This window comes from Barbus barbus, assembly GCF_936440315.1.
Source record: "Barbus barbus genome assembly, chromosome: 11".
NCBI classification, from domain to species: Eukaryota; Metazoa; Chordata; class Actinopteri; order Cypriniformes; family Cyprinidae; genus Barbus; species Barbus barbus.
Genome location: NC_136739.1, coordinates 161,123 through 182,323, shown reverse-complemented (window position 1 = coordinate 182,323; position 21,201 = coordinate 161,123). Strand labels below are relative to the sequence as shown.

The 21,201-nt window shown below is 38.3% G+C and overlaps 1 protein-coding gene across 1 annotated transcript in view; it reads left to right on the top strand.

Annotated features, from left to right (window-relative positions):
* Positions 1-5,205: 5,205 nt before the first annotated feature.
* The window catches only part of LOC306876920 (interferon alpha/beta receptor 1a-like), a 28,973-nt gene continuing 12,977 nt past the window's right edge, over positions 5,206-21,201 (top strand). The window contains exons 1-6 of the mRNA XM_079428372.1: positions 5,206-5,899; positions 8,406-8,535; positions 15,075-15,265; positions 15,719-15,882; positions 19,920-20,067; positions 20,864-21,021. Of these exons, the coding sequence (XP_079284498.1) occupies positions 5,839-5,899; positions 8,406-8,535; positions 15,075-15,265; positions 15,719-15,882; positions 19,920-20,067; positions 20,864-21,021 (852 nt within the window). The 5' untranslated portion in view covers positions 5,206-5,838. The remainder of the gene's footprint in view (positions 5,900-8,405; positions 8,536-15,074; positions 15,266-15,718; positions 15,883-19,919; positions 20,068-20,863; positions 21,022-21,201) is intronic.

The following is a 21,201-nucleotide window of genomic DNA, read 5'->3' as shown; positions in this document are numbered from 1 at the left end:
TGCTGATGGTGCTGTTACGTGTGCGTCTCCGCCGCCTGCTGGTTTGGAGCGGCAGGTTTCACTCGCATGGAGATGAATCTGTATTTCCCTCATAATGTAGTGATCAGATCAGAGCCCATGTCTCACTGGCTCTGTGTTCAACTCCTGCTTCCTCCTCAGACACTATAGTGCTAAATCCTGTGGTCTAGTCCTGTAAGCTCTAAAAATGTTAAAATCACCATATATATCTGATTATCACTCAAACCCTTTCACTAAAGGCCTACGGTGCTCACTGGCCTATTCTTTATATTGTTAAAAATATTATTACGCTGATCATTTACTGCATTTAAAAGCACATGCTCTTCTGTTTCTAAAACATCACATTCATCACCATTTTCATGCTTCCTCGTTAATAATGCAAGTCCCGTGTGTCCCAGCCTTAAAGAGGTCATCGGATGCCCATTTTCCACTAATTTATATTTGATTCTTTAGGGTCTTAATTAAGTCTATGGCCTGGTTTCACAGACAGGTCTTAGACTAAGCCAGGATTAGGCCATAGTTCAATTCGGAAATTTAAGTAATTTTTATTAACATGCCTTAGAAAAAAACATTACTGGTGAGCATCTTAAGACAAAACAAAAGCGCTGATCTATTTTAAGATCAGTCAGTGCAAGTTTCTTTCATTTAAAACAGCTCAGACGTACACTTTAGTCTGGGACTAGGCTTAAGCCTTCTCTGTGAAACCAGAGGAATAACATACTTCGGTTAACTTCTCAATGGTAGAGTACAAAACAAATTATTTTCCCTGTCAAAATCAGATCTGTTTTAAATATTTAGGAACATTTATAGATATTAGTTTTTTTAAAAAGCAATGCAGAGATTACAACGTTTTGGTGTGAGTCTATCTATTTTAGAGATGGTTTATAAGAATCTTGTTGCGTGTTATGTTTTAACATGACTGTGGTATGGACTATTGCCAGCAAAGCAACAACTGAGTCGAGTAGTTCCATTATAAATACTGGGATCGGGTGATTGCGTTACGTGCCTTTTATATAATTTGTGCTTGTTTAAAGGGGTCATATATGACAATACACCAAATAATGTTCTTTTTAGCAGTTTAGGGTTAAAACAAACATTTTTCACATACTGTACATAATTGTTGCTCCTCTATGCTCAGTCTTTCTGAAACGCACTTTTTTTTTTCTTTTTTTTTTTAATATTACAAAGCTCATCGTTCTGAGAAGCGAGGCGTGCTCTGATTGGCCAGCTATCCAGTGCGTTGTGATATGCTTGAGGTATTCAGCAAGTCACGGAAATGTTACGCCCCCTTACCGTATTGTGATGCAGTGTCCCGGTGTAGTGCTGAATTCTGACCCCCGCCAGATTATTACCCCCCTAGTATTGGTAGGGTTAGGTGTGGGGGAGGGGTTAGGATTAGGCAATCAGGTAGCGATTTCAACGAGGGGGGTAATAACTTGGCAGGGAGTCGAAAATAAGCACAACACCGGCGCGACGAGACTAAAACAATAAAACCCATTACACATGAGGCATTTGTTGCATCCAGTGAGGACATAATTACTGATTATAATGACTTATACTGTCTTAAGCGTCGCATCGCGCCACGTAAACATTACCATGTCTGCATTTGTGATTGGAGAAACAACAAAGAAGCACTACTCTGACTATTCAAACGAGAGGTTTGAGCAGTGTAGTGGCAAATTCTTTAAATAAGAAAACATACTTACAGGCTGTGAGTCAGAAGTGCCAGACTGTCCTTGCAATGTTGGAATTACCCCACTTTATAGAAACAGGCTTTGTGCAGCCAGCATTGTAGGCTACTCTCCCAGGATCAGGAAATACTCCTCTGTAACTTGCGCTGCACACACTCTAATATTTGGGTTGAACTGTTCTGGAACAGTGTTGTAAATACAACTTAACCACTGATTTCTAGTTGTGTGCTCTTTTGGAAGCCCAAACTAAGTAGTTTCACTTTCACAACGAAACACAGTGTCTCCAGGACATGGCGCTGGCGGCAGCAACAATACTACAGCCAGAATAATAGCTCCGCCTTTCATTGGGTATGCATTTGGGTGGTGTTATTCAAATCTTCCCACATCGTGATGTAGACGTGGGGCCGTGTTTAAATGAGGTGTTTTAGGAGGGTGTGGTTGAGTCTTAACTTTTATAAAGAATATCTCTTTGGGTTTGAGACTTTAGTCTTTGCAACTTCAGGGATCTTATCTCTGCACGAACAGCTTGTAACACTCCAAAGAGAAAGGAAAACTTGAACTCACATATGACCCCTTTAAATGTATTTGTGTGGTGAAGCCAAAGACAAATTTCCACTTGTGGACAATAAAGTGGCTAAACTAAACTTCTTCATTTCTATGCTTTTCTCTTTGCTTTTTTTTCCCCTGCTGATTTTACAAAGTGCTGCTATTTTGCCACCTTATTATTTCCCTGTTAATCACTGATTTTATCTAATTTCTTCCCAGAGGTACCTTAATATCCACCAAGTTTTTTCTTTAATGCCTCTTTTGCTAACTTATCAGCTATTTCATTCCCTACTAACCCGATATGTGCCGGTACCCAACAAAACTCTACTTTCAGTCTGTACAGTAACGTATAAGCCTCCACTAGCAGCTTTATAAGTTTTTGTAGACATTATACACTTGAGAGCTGATGAAGAATCTGAGCTAATTACAATCCTATTTGGTCTGACCTGTTCGACCCATTGCAATCCTACTATAGTTAATTCTGTAGAGTATACGGAGTCACTCAATCTTATTTTTCTCAAATCTTGGAATCTACACTCCAACTCTGTCTGATCGATTAGATCTTTACAAATCTGTTTAAAAGAATAAATTCTCTCATAAAATCATTGATTTCAGAACTATATCTCTCTTCTGCTTTTTCCCAGACCTCCAATCTAATTTCAACAATAGGTTCAGGAATATTCCATATGATACACCATTTAATGGCATGTTAGGACCGATTACTTCTTTCTCCAGCCCACAATCCTTGACCCGCTGTTCATATTTCCATCCAGAACTATTCCCTCCATTCTTTTTTGCAGATTCTAGGGGCTCTGGACTGTTGTCCAGTTTCTTTAATTCAGATTTAGCTCCAGTACCATACACTGCACACCCATAATCTATGATAGAACGTATTAAGGCTTGATTATACATGTAACAGTGTGCTTTTTCTTGCTCCCCATTCATACTTGGCTATTGAAGTCATGCAATTTATTATGCTTTTGTATTTGTTTTTATTTTATTTATTTTTTTAAATGTCTCTTCTGCTGCTGTGCAATGGTGCTTGGCAAATGTCATGTATGCATCTCTGCCACCTACGGGCCTGGAGCCAGGATCGGCATCATCTCTCAGTAGGCAAATAAACTTATTTCTGCCAGCTCCTAAGAAAGAAAAAGTCACGATCCACACAGGGAGAAACGTATATGATATGACGTATAACAGCAGACCTTGAAGACACGGAAACACAGGGCTTAAGAACACTGGTTAGTAATACACACAGATGGAGACTAATGAACTAATAATCACACTAAACGAGGACCGGAATAGGAAAACCCAAATATGGACATAGAGGGAGAAACTAGGGCAAGGAAGGCACATGGGGAGCAAAACAAGACAGGACACAGGTATGACAAAGAAATTTACATAAATTTTAATAAGATTTGCTGACATTTGTCAGTCTTGTCGGGTTAAGTATATACAGTGCTGCTTGAAAGTTTGTGAACCCTTTAGAATTTTCTATATTTCTGCATAAATATGACCCAAAACATCATCAGATTTTCATATAACTCCCTGAAAGACAAAGAGAACCCAATCAAACAAGTGAGAAAAATATTTTCTTTGTCATTTTATTTATTGAGATAAATGATCAGTGTTGCAAAAGTATGTGAATCTCTAGGATTAGCAGTTAATTTAAAGGTGAAATTATTGTTCATCTGTGCAGAGGTGTTTTCAGTGATGTCAGTACATGATCTGTTTTATTCAAAGAACAGGGATCTATCAAAGTCTGATCATGTTTGTAGAAGTGAATCATGTCATGAACAAAGCAGATCATGGAGAACCTCAAAAAAAGTTGATGTTGCTCATCAGGCTCGAAAAGGTTACAAAACCATCTCTAAAGAGTTTGGACAAATCCACAGTCAGACAGATTGTGTACAAATGGAGGAAATTCAAGACCACCGTTACCTTCCCGAGAAGTGGTCAACCAATAAAGATCACTCCAAAGCAGAACGAGTAATGGTCTGCAAGGCTGCAAAAGTTCCCAGGGTAACCTCTAAGCAACTAAAGGCCTTTCTTACATTGGCTAATGTTCATGAGCCCAGCATCAGGAGAACACTGAGCAAGCATGGTGTGGATGGCAGAGCTGCAAGAAAGCCACTGTTCTCCAAAAATAATTGCTTGCTAAAGATCATGTGGACAAGCCAGAGGGCTACTGGAGAAACGTTTAATGGATGGATGAAACGGCGTGGGTGGCTTGGGCCTGTCTGCTGCATGTTGGCCAGGACATTGATGGAACAATGAATTCTGAATTATTCCAGCAGATTCTAAAGGACATCTGTTTAAGAGCAGTGTCTCGAGAACGTGGGTCATGCATCAAGACAACAACCCCAACCACACAAGTCATTCTACCAAAGAAGGGTTAAAGAAGAACAAAGTTAATGTTTTGGAACGGCTGAGTCAAAGTCCAGACCTTAATCCAATTAAGATGTTGTGGAAGCACCTAAGCAAGCAGCTCATTGGAGGAAACCCACCAACATCACAGAGTTTAAGTGGAATGGGCTAAAACTCATGTTATTGTGCAGAACTGATCCGCATTTACAAGAAACTTTCCCTTCAGTGACTGCAGCAAAAGGGGGTCACAGCAGATACTGAAAGCAAAGATTCACATACTTTTGCAACGCACAGATGTGTAACACTGGATCATTTTTCTCAATAAATAAATGACAAAGAAAATAATTTTTCTCTCACTTGTTTGATTCGGTTCTATTTGTCTACTTTCAGGACTTCTATGAAAATCTAATGATATTTTGGGTTATATTCAGTGCTTGAAGTGGGCCGGTACTTCTGACATGTTGCCGGTACTCAGAGTAAAATCATCAGGGTCTGGGTGATTAGGCTATGATTCCATATATGATTAGAAATGATATAGAAACGATGTAAATCACACTACCCAGGCGGGATCACCTCTCATCTCGACCAATCACGTGAATGCAAGCAGAGTCGGTCTACTTCATTGTGTGGTGCGCGAGTAGTAGAATAATAAGTAATTATTGATTACTAATTTGAATCAATACTTTATAACGAAAATCATATCTTAAAATGAAAAGAAGCCGGCTTTAGTAATCACATCATTTTAAACTATAAACTCCTGGAAAGTCCAAGGATCCAGTGAACGAATTCTAACAGTAAGCTCAAAACGGCGCTAATGCAGAGAAAACACGGCCGGTTTTTACGGAGAGAATCGTCATTTACGTCCAGATGTCTGTGAAATTATTTTCAGCGTGTATTTGGCTTAAAAGCAAGAGTGTTTTTGTAATGAAGGTTGATTATGCGGTGGTCAGAGATTTAGTCATTCTGAATGGATCCGTATATTAAAGGCAGGCTTTAGTGGTCTTTTACAATTTCCGCAAAACGTCCTTGGTTTTTCAGTCAACCTGAAGTTGATTTACAAATTCATGAATGTATTCAAAAAGGTCAGAATGACATTGATGTAGTTTCGTAACAGCTGAGCCATCGAACATCACTTCCGCATGACTGAGGCTCCACTTCCTGTGTTGTGGACACGAGCAGAAGCGAAAGAAACGGAGCAGCAGCGCAAAGCTGAGACATGACGGCGCTTCTCTGCTTCTGCGTCTGTTCTCTGCTTCTGCAGCTGAAAGCGTCCGCGGGTGAGTCCGAGCTCTTCTGACACTGACCGTAAATATCTGTTTGTTCATGATCACTGAGCTCCTCTGACACTGACAGTAAATATCTCTGTATGTTCATGATAACCGAGCTCTTCTGACACTGACAGTAAATATCTCTGTTTGTTCATGATAACCGAGCTTAGTCACTCTACATTCTGCGTACTGTTATTATTAATACTCATGACTCGAACGCTTGTTTAATCGTCGTCTGGTGTTTAATCGTCGTTGTCATGTATTCGCTGCGCCACAAAAAGCTTTTACTCTTTCAGCAGCTTTAACTTCTCGACTAGAAAACAAGCAGCCTATGCTCTATATCCAGCTTCCTCCTAACGTGTCTGCTGCTCTTTAGATCATGGGAGGTGCTTCCAGTTTGAGGAATTTCCACTCAAAAACACCGAAACTAATCATTTCGAGATTCGCTGTAAATAATCCTCATCTTTCAGTTTGACGTCAGGAGGATGACGTAACGCTCTTTGTTTTAATGTGACGTGGTAATGAATGTGGCACGCGCTCTTCTCAGTCGCTGTGTCTCTGGATTGTTTCTCTTTTACTTTATATTCTGCTGTAACAAAACAGACAGCATATACTGTGTGCATCACTGATCAATCCCATGAAGAAGTCACTTAATGCACCGAAGAATGTCTATTTATTGGTCTCTTTTCAGGTTTGTTTTCACACTTTAAAATGCTATTTTCTTTCAGGAATCTTTCTGATTCCTATTATAAGTGTTTGCTGCAGGGGACCTCAACTCTCTCAACTGTCGGGAAATGTATTTCTTGGTATAAAAGATATTCATAGCGCTTGCATATTATTGCTCATTTGTTGGTTTTGATTGCTTCTGTTGTCCTCATTTGTAAGTCGCTTTGGATAAAAGTGTCTGCTAAATGACTAAATGTAAAAGAGGACAATGATAAGAGGAATACCAAATCATTGTTTTAAGTGTGACAAATAGCAAAAGTAACTTCAAATTTAATTCAATTTCAAAATAAATTAATTTGTGAATATTAAATTAAAACACGTAAAAGTATGCACACACACACACACACACACACACACACACAGTATCTCACAGAAGTGAGTACACCCCTCACATTTTTGTAAATATTTTATCTTTTCATGTGACAACACTCAAGAAATGACACTTTGCTACAGTGTAAAGTAGTGAGTGTACAGCTTGTATAACAGAGTAAATTTGCTATCCCCTCAAAAATTCTGAAGACTTTCCAATTAGTTGTAAATGGGGTGCGTGTGAACACTCATGTATTATAACATGTTCAGGAACGCAGTGGAATATTCTGGACTCCCTTCTCAGGTTTGGCGCCAGTATTTTGAATAAATGCAATAAAGACTAATAGGCAATACGCCTAACAATAAATATTTAATAACGTATGTCCACAAAAGAGTTTTTAGCCAGCTGAAAAAGTGCCAGCTGCTCTTCTGAAAACAGCCAGTTGGTGGCGCTTGAACGCTTTGGTTGCTATGATCCATGACAGTGACGTATTAGTAGCATCTCATTTTAAATAATATTATTCAATATAAAAATTAAGTAACCAGCCAAATTAATTTTCATTGTTCGGTTATTGTACAAGTAGGATGATTGGTCGGTGTAGTATTTGTCCCGCCCCTCCTTCACTGATTGGACGGCTGACATAATGACATGAATCACTTTGAAATAGTATCACTTAATGTTAATGAACATTGCATAATACTGACACGCATTCCTACAGTAATATTTATCTGTAATATTGCTGTGAATAACCAAGATTAGACCATCAGAGGAACTGAAAGAGTTTCTCAGCTGTGCTCTAGACTTCTCTTGATCCTCCCTAACGCAACATCACTTCTGAGACTCGAACCCTTCTCATTACAAACTCTAAACCCTGAGCCGTCTGGATCTTTACAGCCTCGTCTAAGGAACACGATATTTCTATATGAACATGTCTTCAGATGTGCTCTAGAGATGGGTGTTTGTTTCAGGGAGCTGTACGGCCTTCCTGAGCTGAGATACTGAGCTAAAACCAGAAATTGTTGCGGCACGACACACAGACAGCTACTGTGGTTAAACACAGTCAAACCTAAAATAAAGCTTTAATCACTTCATGTAGACTGGTCATAAAGACACATACAGAGATTAAAACACTGCAGTTATGCATTAAGCAATCTGTGTGACAAATTAAAAATAAGGCCACGAATGGATTATAAGAATCTGTAACTGTAAATGTGCTTTTGTTGCATTTACGAATGCACTCTGTTGCTCTTGTTTGAAACTTCTCTGTCTGTTCTTGAATGCATGCAGTATTTCACACTAAATGACATCCATGAGGTCATAAGTGAAAATGTAATCAGGTTTAGGGCTGTGTGATTAGATCAGTGAAGCTGTCAGCCCTGCACACTGCTGCTTATGAAGACGAGTTTGGAGAGCTGTGGAGCAGAATACAGTTATAATGATCAACCCTACAGAAACTTTGTGTCTCTGTGTGTCTGGCAGGATTTGGAGATCTGAGGAGTCCTGAGAACGTCAGCGCGGACTCGCTCAACACCCAATATGTGCTGCGCTGGGACTGGCCTCACGAGACCCCGACCAACCAGACCGTCACCTTCACTGCGCAGTATCTATCGTAAGAGCCTTCGTCTGCATCTGCTTCATGCACGTGACCCGTGTGTCCATGCTTATTTGGGTTGTGACTGAATCAGCTGTTAAAGTGAAGAAACAGGTCATAAGACATCACAAACACTGTAATGGATAGTTTGAGGAGATTTAGGCCAAGCATATGATCACGGTCTAATGTGTGACGCGTTATAGTTTAAAACAGTCCATCTTACTGTGTAAACGCTTCTGCGATCAGGTTTAATTTTCATCTCAAAATACTAAGGAAAATATCTACTAAATTATATTTAGCATAAACATTTTTGGTATGTCAGCAGTCTTTTCCTCAATTTCTGATTATAGAATTTTGTCCAGATGTGTTGTTTTTATTCTCACTGTTACTGTAATGCAGTGAATGAAAATCGCATAAATTAAAGACAGTACAACGAATACTACCAAGAGCATAATTGTTATAGTAATCTTTATCATTTTTGCATTACAGCTGTAAGAAATGAGGGAGAAATGTTTTGTGCTCAGGCTTTATTAACCCTTTAAACCAGAGGTGTCCGCACAAAAAAAAAAAAAAAAAAAAATTCTTAATTACTAAGCACTCCCTGAATGGAATAACATCAATTAGGTATAATTTTAAAGCTTATAATCTGTTTTTTTTAATTCATTATTTTGATCAGCTCTTAATAAGTGCTGAGCAATCCCTCTATGCCGGACACCCCCTCCATGAAAATATTACTAATCTAATTACTATTACTAATTTTTCAAACCACTGCCTTGATCAACAAAAATTGATACAATTTGAAAGCTTAGTCTGAGCTTTACAATGCATGTAGCCACTTTGATTAAAGACTACTCGAAAGTAGTGCTGAGTTATTTGCTAATAAATGACAAAAATTCATCGTTTATAAAACATTTTGTGTGCCATGTGTCAAAAACATCAAACAGATCAGATAGTCATGTGTCATGTGATTTGAAAGGACTCGTCGAGTAGAATAAAACAAGCATAATTGTTTGGGACTAAGACTAAACCTGAGCGAGTTTTTCTTCAAGTCACCCCCAGACCCATATTAAAATAATATATAACTTCATACAACATGCTCAGATCATGGAAAAATACCACTAAGGCATCATTATTTAGAGCAGATTCTCCTGATTAAAAAGAGCCCAAACTCAGTATAATTCGTCATTTATATCTAAAGATATTCCTCATGAATTTATAGCACATAAAACTGCCCAGGCATCATGTAGCTGAGCAGAACAATCTGAGGTAGCTGTCATGTGGCGATTTCACTCGTAACTTCAAAAAACATGCATATATCATAAAAAAGGGCATGTCATTATTTGTGGAAAATTCTCCCAATTAAAAAGAGCCCAAATCCATCACTAAGCTCTAAAGATATCCCTCATAGAGCTATAACACACAAAGAATTAGTACATGTAACTTAGCAAAACAATCCTGTGGCGTTTTAGCTCGTAACTTCGTGACACGTGCATAGATCATCTGACAAATTGCATTATTTTCAGAAAATTCTCCCGATGAAAAAGAGCCGAAATATACCATAATCTGTCGATTAAAGATATTCCTCATAGAGCTGTAACACATTAAACCAGACAGGCGCTACAAAGAAAAACAACTCTATGCTTCACGTTGCATTTTTATTCCTAACTTCAAGGTTCAAGTTTATTATAAGCCCAAAGGGCGATTATTGGTGCTGAATAAAATTTGTAAACATCATACAAGACACACAAACAAAAATAACACAACATTCTGACGTCTTACAGCAGTGGGAATAAAAGAATAGCTTTAGTTTAGGCATACTATATGGTACACCAGACGGAAGCAGTTTAAACTCCTGGAACAGTGGATGAGTACAATCAGTTTTAGCTTTCTGTAAAACAAACCGTTCAAAACTATTTGATAACCCAGTCTGCTTAATGCTGATAATCTTACTACCTTGTTTGACAATGCCATTCAATAAATACCAATGTTTAACATTTACATTACCAAACCAACAGCATATAGTACAGAGACAATATAAGATTAATAATACATGGTCATAAGAGTCCCACCAATATTAAAAGTCGAGAGCCTCCGAAGACAGTGTAACCGCCTTTTTTGCATACTTGCAACATGAGTATCAAAACTCAACTTATTATCAATGATAAGCCCGAGCTACTTGTCAAGGCTGCTTTATTGTCAATTCTTCCACGTACTATAGATAACTACTAAAAATCGTCATAATCTGTCGATGAGATCCAAAGATATTGCTCATAGCTATAGCACATAAAACCCAACGGACACACTTGAGGCACAGCAGAAGAAACAACTGGACGTTTCGCTTTGCACTTTTGTTCGTAACTTCATGACGCATGCATAGATCATGGAAGATTGCACATTATTTTCAGAATTCTTCCAATTAAATGGAGTCCAAATGCATCATAATTCGTTCCCTAGATCTAAAGATATTCCATTATGTTAGTGCTTCTAGAAGCATTCAAACTAGAAAACTAGTAACTTCTTTGTTTAATTTTCTTTTTGTTAATTTTTTCCGTAATTATCTTGTAGTTTTTTTTGTGTTGCTCTTGTATGTTCTCTAGAGATGCACCGATTGACCGGCCAGTGATCGGAATCGGACAATTTTTCGCATGACCGGCCCGGATCGGTGACCAGCCGGTCAGTCTCACGTCTTGCCGATTCCGAGCCGATCCTTTCATTTCCAGCGCAGGCACGCGCACACTCAGCTGTTTCGCGTGAGAATGATTCTCATTTGAATTGCATTCAGTGTAAATGGCAACTGATAATGTATTTGTGTCGTGCCAGATGAGGCTTGCACAGCCTGAGGGAGTGAGAGAGACAGCACACACAAAGTATTTCACAGAAATTTATCGATGCATACTGCGGTAGAAAAATAAGACATATTTACAAAATTTGATTTAATATTAGCGACATTAGCAACATTATACGGCCATGATGTTTCCCCGAATATCAACACGATTGCAATGTGACACTGATTTTATGCTATAGTGCTTCAATAAACAAGCTAAAATTAAGTGACTTAGATTTTAGACAAAATATTGACCTGCTTTTACTCAATTTCGCTGATAAATCGTTCCGATCAAAGCCACAGAAGAACTGTTGTATGTCTCCTAGCAACACAGTGGTGTTTCGTTACTGAATGAATCCACGTTTTTGAAGGAATCGAGTGAGTCAATGGTTCAGTGGCCCATTCATAAGGACAGTCACTTGCCTCGTTTCTGAATGAATGAATGAATAAATGACTTATTAAAACAAACACTTGCAGCCACCTACTCGTGGTTCAGTCATATTTAAAAGTATCATTGCATTTTTTTCAACATTTATTTGTATGTTTAAAATATTTAAAACATTTAATCTTAAATTATTTATGCATTTGAAATTTAGCAGTGTAAATGCATTTATGGCACCTCAGCTTTATCAAACAGTCTGTGTGAATGCATCTAATGCCACTTCAGATGCAGCTTCTGTTTCCTCAGCAGTGGAAAGATAGAGTTTGTTAATACTAGTTTCATTTGAATGGTAACTCTACAGTTTCTTATTATGCTAAATTGAAGCAAAGTAAGAATTTGATGTGAAAGATGACACATTTAATAAGGTTTATGGGGAAAAAAATGACCATTTATAAACAGTGTTTCCCGCACATAGACGAATCTGTGGCGGTGCGCCACAGATTAAATTCCGACCGCCACAGATTCAACACCGACCAAAAAAAAAAAAATCAATACCGACCGTCACATATTGCGTTTCGTTATTCTTTTGTACGCTATTTAAAGCACGCAGCGAATTCGTTCAACTGCATTTCCTTTCCCTGCTCTCTCTTCATCTCTCTGTCACTCACGCGTCTCTCCCTCTCACACACACACACACACACACACACACACACAGACAGCCCCTCACCTCCGTGCACACCACATCTGTGGAGAGAAGACGGCTGGCGAAAGGTTGGTATCTCGTGAACACTTAACACACAATCACAGATTAAAAAGTGCTATAAAATATTTTATATTCTGAATACAATAGTTTCAGTGTGTTGATGTTACTGTAAGTCTCGACCCTTAGCAAACGCGATTGCGCCTTCTTTAGAAAGTTAACTAGTCGCAAGTTTGCGGTAAAATGTAGGCTAGCCTAGTTGGGTTGTCGAGGTCAAAACACTATATGTAGCAGCTGTGAATCAAATAAACGTATTATAAATGATGTCGTTTCTTTACTCTTACACCGAATGTTTGCTGCTTCAATCCAGATGAGTATTGAAAAGTATTTTCCGCGACTGAAAAAGGCACGTGTTGAGGATGAGGACCATCCTGAACCGGAGGTATCAGTCTGAAACAGAGCTTAGTCCGACCAGTGTAATTAGTTATGTTATTGTTTACAATATTTTCAGGCTTCAACTAGTGCTGCTCAAGCAGAAAGACAAGGTCAGGGAGAGAAAGAAATAGATTTGTTAGGCATTGAAGAAAGAGGAGGAGAGGAGGAGAGAATTAATGTAATAAAGTTCTGTGTAACCAATTATTAACAGTTTTTTTTTTTTTATTAACCTTTAGGAATTAGGAAATCCCTTTAGGGGATCCAATCGTATCCCCTATCCCCCCCTCCCCCCGGGCTGACCACCACACATTGCCTTCAAACCTGTGGGAAACACTGATAAACATAGTGGGAAATGACATCTGTTTTGTTTCATACAGCAACTAATTTTAAGTTAACTATTTCTTCCTCTTTCCAGTCACAGAGCACTTTTTTGAGAGTTGTTTAAGTGAGAGAAAATCTGTAACTTAGTTGTAATGTTTAATTTCTTTTATGTAAATTTTTGCATTGAAATTTGCATGGATTTTTGTTTGTATATGCTGTCAATTGTAGTTCTTAGAAACAAAATTGGAATCGACAAAAATCGGTATCGGCAGGTCACACTTCCAAGAAATTGGAAATTGGAATCGGCCAAGAAAATTGCAGTTGGTGCATCTCTAATGTTCTGTTAAAATACCGTTTTCGATCACTTCACTTAATGTAAGGGAATTACAAAACTTAGCTAAAAGAAAAGCTGTATTTTTATTTTGAAAAAAATCGGCCTCCATTTTATTTTATCAAGAGACTCATTCCAGTGTGAATGATGTTACATTTTGAAGTAATCAATGGGGAGAATATATATATATATATATATTTTTTTTACTTATTCATGGAACTACTCGTTCAGCCGGAGTGGAGATTTTGTTTAACAAATCTCCTGGAAAAATAATTACAGCTCGTGTTGATTTGAATGGGCATTGGGTGGTGCTCGTGTTAAATATTGAAGAGGTCTTTTTTATTTTGATTAATATATATACGGGTATAACAGTATGTCACATAATCAGTGCTTGTTCTCAGAGCTTCTAGATATGATTGTAGAGTTAAGAAATTTATATCCAACTGATATTATTTTGGGTGTAGATTTTAATATTGTACCAGAGGAGGTTATTGATCGATACCCATCTAAATGTACTACTCAACAACCCAATGCACTGATTTCTGTTTATTTAAATCAAGTCTGTTAGATGTATGGAGACATTAAAATCCCTCTTGCAAACAGTATACATGGATGAATTCCAGCTGTTCAAGTAAATCTAGAATTTGACTTTTGGCTTGTCAGATCACTTGAGTACTTATGTGAAGAATGCTCTATTTCAGCAGCTCCACTTACGGACCATTGTAGTATTGCCATCTCATTTAAACCAATAGTTGAGATTTCAAGGAAGAAAGATTATTGGAAATTGAATGCGTATTTACGGTTTAATGAAAGTTTTTGTAATAAGATAAAAGATTTCATTCAGAAAATTACAAAGGATGCAACATTTTGCATTCTGATTACTTTACTACTTAAACCCGATAAAGATCTCTAGATATATAGATAATCAGTATTTAACAAGGTTATCAGATGCAGATAATAACATTTTTGCACAATTTTTTTCCAAAAGACTTAAATATATAAATAAGGTAATTAATGAATCAGTCAGGTTTTTGGTTTTGTAGACAGATTTGTAAATATAAGGATGATCTGCAGGGATATAAATAGTTCAATATCTGTTTGGGACATCTAAAAGGTTTATGATTGGCCGGTGCAAGACAGGGGTGCCCCCTCTCCCCTCTTATGTTTATTGCAACAGATCTGTTGGCTTGTTTAATTAATCACGATTCATGTGTTAAAAAATTGAAGGTATTTAACATGACTTTTGGTAGAAGTTGGTTAGCAGATGATACCACTTAATTTTTTTTTTTTTTTTTTTTTTTTTTTTTTTTTTTTTTTTTTTCAGGATGTAGATCAAGTCTCTAATTTTTTTTTTTTTTTTTTTTTTTTTCTAAAGCGTCAGGTCTCCGTTTAAATATGTCCAAATGTGAGCTTATGCCAATTCATAATTGTGATCACACAACAATCTTTAACATTTAAGCATATTTTGAGGGGGGCCGGTGCCACCCCTTTAGACACACCCCTGTCGGGAAGCACTGCTTTACTGACAGATCAGGTGCACTCACGTCGCTCTTTCCTCCAACAGGGAATTTCGGGCCCAGAAAACCAATTATGAGAAGTACTGGACATCGGTGTGTGTCAATGTTTTGGAGCATCTCTGTGATTTCACTGGAGCTGAACTGCATTACAATGGCTTATATCTGCTGCGTGTGCGGGCCAACTCATCACAGCAGACCTCCGGCTGGGTCCAAATCAGATTCTGTCCTGATAAACATGGTGAGCTGTCTGTCTGTCTGTTACTAGTCTGTCTATCTGTCAGTATTCTGTCTGTCTGTCATTAGTCTGTCTCTCTGTCAGTAGTCTCTCTGTCAGTAGTTTGTCTGTCATTTGTCTGTCTGTCTATCTCTGTCTGTCAGTCTGTCATTAGTTTGTCTGACATTTGTCTGTCTGTCGGTAGTCTGTCTGTCGGTAGTCTGTCTGTCGGTAGTCTCTGTCATTAGTCTGTCTGTCTGTCTGTCATTTGTCTGTCTGTCTATCATTTGTCTCTCTGTCAGTAGTCTGTCTGTCAGTAATCTGTCTCTCTCTGTCAGTAGTCTGTCTGTCTCTGACATTAGTTTGTCTGTCTCTCAGTAGTTTGTCTGTCTGTCTGTTAGTTTGTCAGTCTGTCTGTTCCTGGCACTGGTGTTTGATTCTGTGATACTGACCCCGGCTCTTTTCTTCTGCTCTCAGCTGCTTTAGGTCCTCCCTCCAGCGTGAAGCTGAACTCAGTTAAAGGAGATCTAGAGATCATCATCATTGACCCTCTAAGCAGCACTAATCAGTCCATGAAAACATTGCTGGACAACAGGTTGAGCTACCTCATCCAGTACTGGAGGCGCTCTGAAGAGCCTCAGGTATCTGTGCACACTCGCTCTCGCATGGGTTTCTGTAGCAGCTGCATGTGGATACTGTCTGAATGTGGCATTTGCTGAGGACTAGTAGAAGCTGTGAACACAGCAGCATTTCTGAGACTGAAACTGAAGATATCTTGAAGTGTCACACATACTGGGCTCCAATAGTCTGTGAACGTGGGAACTATTCTCTTTTTTTTAAGCTCTAAATGACAGTTTTTAATTGTAATTTTCTACTTAAATTTTAGTTTGTATTTTTGTTTACCATTATAGTAGGGATAACGATGACTATTATTTAGATATTCCCTGTTTTCAGCAAGTGTAAAGTAAATGAAGTATTGGGCTAGAGGGGAAGTTGTGGCCTAATGGTTAGATGTCCTGTTAAACGCGATTTAGCTCCTCCCTGAACAAACAATTGGATATGCGTCTAACAGCGCACATTTATATAGGTTAAACGTTTAAACTAACATTGTGATTAGCTTGAATGATTTTATATTTATAGATTTTATTTTAGGAAAGTCGTGATGATTTTAGAAGGCTAAATTGATCAAACATGTTATAGGCTATGATCAACTCTCTGTCTGCCGGTGGCCGCTACGTCTTTACCTTAAAAAACAAAAACATGCATTAAACGAACAAAATACTCCAAACATGTTTCTAAATTAACTTAATTAAAAAATTAAACTAAATATAATCACTTTACCATTACAAACAAAACTGAGCTATTTTAATAGCTGAAACAGTAGTATAAGCTGTTTTGGGAGAAGGGAAAAAAAAGACTTTTCAATACTCATCTGGATTGAAGCAGCAAACATTCGGTGTAAGAGTAAAGAAACGACATCATTTATAATACGTTTATTTGATTCACAGCTGCTACATAAAAAAAAAAAATTGTTTTATTTATATAGCACATTTAAAAACAGCAAGCACAGCTGACCAAAGTGCTGCACAAACAAAGACATAAAACACAAGATAGCCCACAGATTCATACCATAAATTCACAGTGAATTATGTCAAAGAAAAAAGATAGGTTTTAAGAGATGATGCCTCTATGCTTTAACCGAGATCTGGGGACAAAGAGAAGTCTTTGATCACCAGACCTCAGGCTTCGAGTAGGGTTGTAAAGATAAAGTTGGTCAGATGAATAGCTCGGTGCCCGATTATTTATAGATTTAAAAACATAGAGAAGAATTTTGAACTCAATTCTAAGATGCACAGGTAACCAATGTAACAATTTCAGAATAGGAGTAACAATCAAATTTACGTTGTCCTTTTGAGGACTTTAGCAGCAGCGTTTTGAACTAATTGGAAACGAGCGATGGAAGATTTAGAAATGCCGAGATAGAGAGAGTTGCAGTAATCCAGGCGAGTTGTAATGAGCGCATGCATAGCAATCTCTAAAGTTTTCACAGAAAGAAGTGATTTAATTTTAGAAAGAAGGCGTAGCTGAAAAAAAGAGGAACTAATAACCGCATTTATTTGTTTATCAAATTTAAGACCCTGATCCCAGAAAACACCTAGGTTCTTAATACAGGAAGAAGTAAAAGGAGCAAGGTAGTCCAAATAAACACTTCTGCTCCCTGACTTTTCACTAGGGCCAAAAACTATAACCTATAAATACTTTGATTCATTCAGAAATAGAAAATTGAGAAAACCATGTTTTCACTTCATCCAGGCAGGCAAAAAGAGATTCCAGAGCAGCATGTTTATGTAGTTTCAGAGGTAGATAAATTTGGGTATCATCTGCATAGCAGTGAAATGATACACCATGCTTTCTGAAAATAGAGCCCAGAGGAAGTAAATACAAAGAAAAAAGAATTGGTGCAAGAATAGAACCCTGCGGCACTCCACAGGAAAGTTTAGCAGGCAATGAAGAGAAATTGCCCACTCTGACAGTGAAACTTCTATTTGTTAAATATGTTAGCTAAGAACAGTTCCCTGGATGCCCACAAAATATTTTAGTCAAGAAAAAAGAATTTTATGATCAACTGTATCAAAAGCCGAGGTCAAGTCTAACAGAATTAGGACAACAGAGTCAGTCGCCAATAAGATATCATTTAGGACTTGTAATAAAGCAGACTCTGTGCTATGCAGAGGCTTAAAACCAGACTGGAAGGTTTCAAAAATATGATTTGCACTAAGGAAGGACTGTAACTGAAAGTTTTCTCCAGTGCTTTTGTAATAAACGGAAGATTTGAGATGGGTCAAAAATTATTACAATTACTAGTATCAAGAAGTTTCTGAAGAGGTGTCACAGTAGCTTCTTTGAGGCTATCAGGAATGGTCCCTGAAATTAGACATTCAGAAAAGACACCAGACTGGGACCAATCGAGTCGAAAGTTTGATTTAAAATAAGTGGAGGGAGAACATCAAGAGAGCAAAAAGACTTTTTCAAATGGTCGATGGTTTCTTTAAGAGACTGGAGAGCAACTGGATCAAAATCACACCATATAGCTGAAGAGTAACAACATTCAGGTGAAACATTAGCAAGAGGTTGTAGCCGAGATCTCAGAGTAGTAATCTTATCACAGAAAAACCTTGAGAAACCTTCATATAATGACACTGAGGGATTTGAAATCACATTTGCAGGAGGATTTAACAGAATTTATAACAGAAAATAAAGCTTTAGAGCTATGGTGATTCTTTGCAATTAAATGTGAAAAATACTTAGACTTAGCAGATTTCACTGCTTTCTGAAAAGAAGCAAGACCATCTTTAAGCATTTCATGTGAAATTTGCAATTTGTCCTTTTTCCATCTTCTACAAGCTTGCCTCAGAGAGCGGATGTTATCATTGAGCCATGGATCTGTTGTAGGTTTTGACTTCTTGGGTTTAAGAGGAGCAGTGGTATTCAGGACCTCTGAGCAGGTATTATAGAACAGACTAAGATGCTGTTCAGCATCCAAGTCAGGTAAAGATGACTCCAAGGACAGAGACGAGCACACCTCGTTAAAGGAGTTTGTGAAGTCATCACAAAAGTGAGAAGAAAATGAACGAATCATTTGTACAGTAGGAGTAATATTAGAACTTAGCTGAGAGAAAGGCAACGTAAATACAGGCAGATGATCTGAGAGCAAAGTGTCAAAAACCTGAACCAACAGTAATAGAAAAACCGTAAGAGAGAACCAAGTCCAAAGTATGTCCGTCTGTATGTGTAGGATCTTTCACCCACTGAACCATATTGAATGAAGCATTAATCAGAGCCATCCTAGAACGCGGTGGAGAGATGATGGGAGCAGAGGCTCTGTTCAGAGAGAGAAGATTCTGAAGATTAACTCCACCGGGGCGAACACGGAGAGGAGAGTAGCGAGAGGTCGCAAATGGAGAATTCATGTGATTGGGTCGAAGCCAGCGAGCAGGATGATCCAGCGAACGCCAGATAGCACAGCGGCCACCGCCTAAGGTCCGCGTCATAGCGTAACTCCACTTTCAATTTGACAGCAACCCCTCCGCGCTTTCCGCATCTCCTGCGACGCTTTCTCCGGGAAATATCAGGAAGCCATCTGCGCAGATGATCTGGAATATCCGAGATAAGGTTTGGAGAACACTGTTGTGATTTAACCAGAGAGCTTGTTAACTCTGTGGTATAGAGGTGGTCACAACAGAGTCTTTAATATCCAGAAGTAAATGGCGATCATAGACCAGAGGGGAGTAACAGTTCGACACGGATAGAAAAACAGAGACAACACAAAACAGCAGAGAAGGTTTCAAACAATACCTTATTGTTATATGTACGATCAAAAATCAATGAGGATTTTTAGTTCTTATTGCGGTCTTCAAGAAAAAATTAGACCGACTGCACCGGTGCGGTCTTTGACATCAGAGGTTTAATGTGTATGCTGATCAAAACTCCTAATCTAGGCAGAAATAATAAGTGCAGTGAAAGTATAGTTCATTGTTATTTCAGAATACCTGATGCATTCAGTCGTGTTAACGGACCTTCTTATTTTACGGCCATGATTGGTGTGTTTTCAGCGCAGTATTACTGTATAGATGGCACTGCTGAGTGACATCATTTCCTGCTCTGACTGTCCCTGCAGACAGCTGAAGTTCTGAAGACGAAGAACAATGTGGTGATGCTGACTGAGCTGGACAGACAGACGTGGTACTGTGTGAGAGTTCAGAGCAGTGATGACTTCTATGAGAAGAGCAGTGTCTTCAGCGACACACACTGCACACGCACTGAAGGTCAGCAGCTCCGTCACACACAAGTCCATGTCAGATTGAAGAATATGTGTAACATGCAGCCACAGAAAAGAAAAAACCGTGTTCCAGTGACACGACTTGATCTCAAACATCTGGCACTGTACCTAGTAAAGGCTACCATTTTGGGAAAATTGATTAATTTACTAAATGTATAGCTCATTCCTGTGAGTTATTTTTAAAATAATTTACATGGTTATTCATCCACGTTTATGAGCATTTATAGCCTGCATGTATGGATGATGTTACATAAGGCAGAGTCGGTACTCATGATGACAAGTGAATCTTCTGTGAGAGTTTAAAGGGATGGTTCACCTAAAAATGAAAATTCTGTCATTAATTATTCACCCTCATGTCGTTCCAAATCCATAAGACCTTCGTTCATTTTTGGAACTCAAATTAAGATATTTTTGATTCAATCCGAGAGCTCTCTGACCCTCCGTAGAAAGCAGCACTACTGAAATGTTCCCAGGTCCAGAAACATAGCAAAGACGTCTGTAAAATGGTCTGTGACATCAGAGGTTTAACCGAACATTTCTGAACCTGGGAACATTTCAATTGTGTTGCTATCTATGCAGGGTCTGAGAGCTCTCGGATTTCATCAAAAATATCTTAATTTGAGTTCCAAAAATGAACGAAGGTCTTATGGGTTTGGAACGACATGAGGGTGAATAATTAATGACAGAATTTTCATTTTTGGGTGAACTATCTCTTTAACCCAGACGAATGAGTGTGTGTGACATACAGTGACATTACGACTGAACGCTGTGTGTGATTTCAGGTCAGATAGCGTACTGGCAGATATTCCTGTACTTCCTGATTTCTCTGCTGCTGTGCTTCCTGCTGGTGCTGCTGCTGTTCTTCTGCTTTTACAAGATGTTTACGCTCCTCAAGAACACCTTCTACCCAGCCATTCAACTCCCGGATCACATTCAGGAGGTACAGAACATTTATACCCCGCTCAAAAATGATATATATCAAGGTTTTAAATAAATTTTTTAATGAGTCTCAGGTCAATTTATACATTTTAGTAGTTATGTGTAGATTAACAGTATGTCCAGATACATTTATCAGCTCTCTTCAGGAATAAAGACAGTGTTGGCAGAGAGCCGTTCTGAA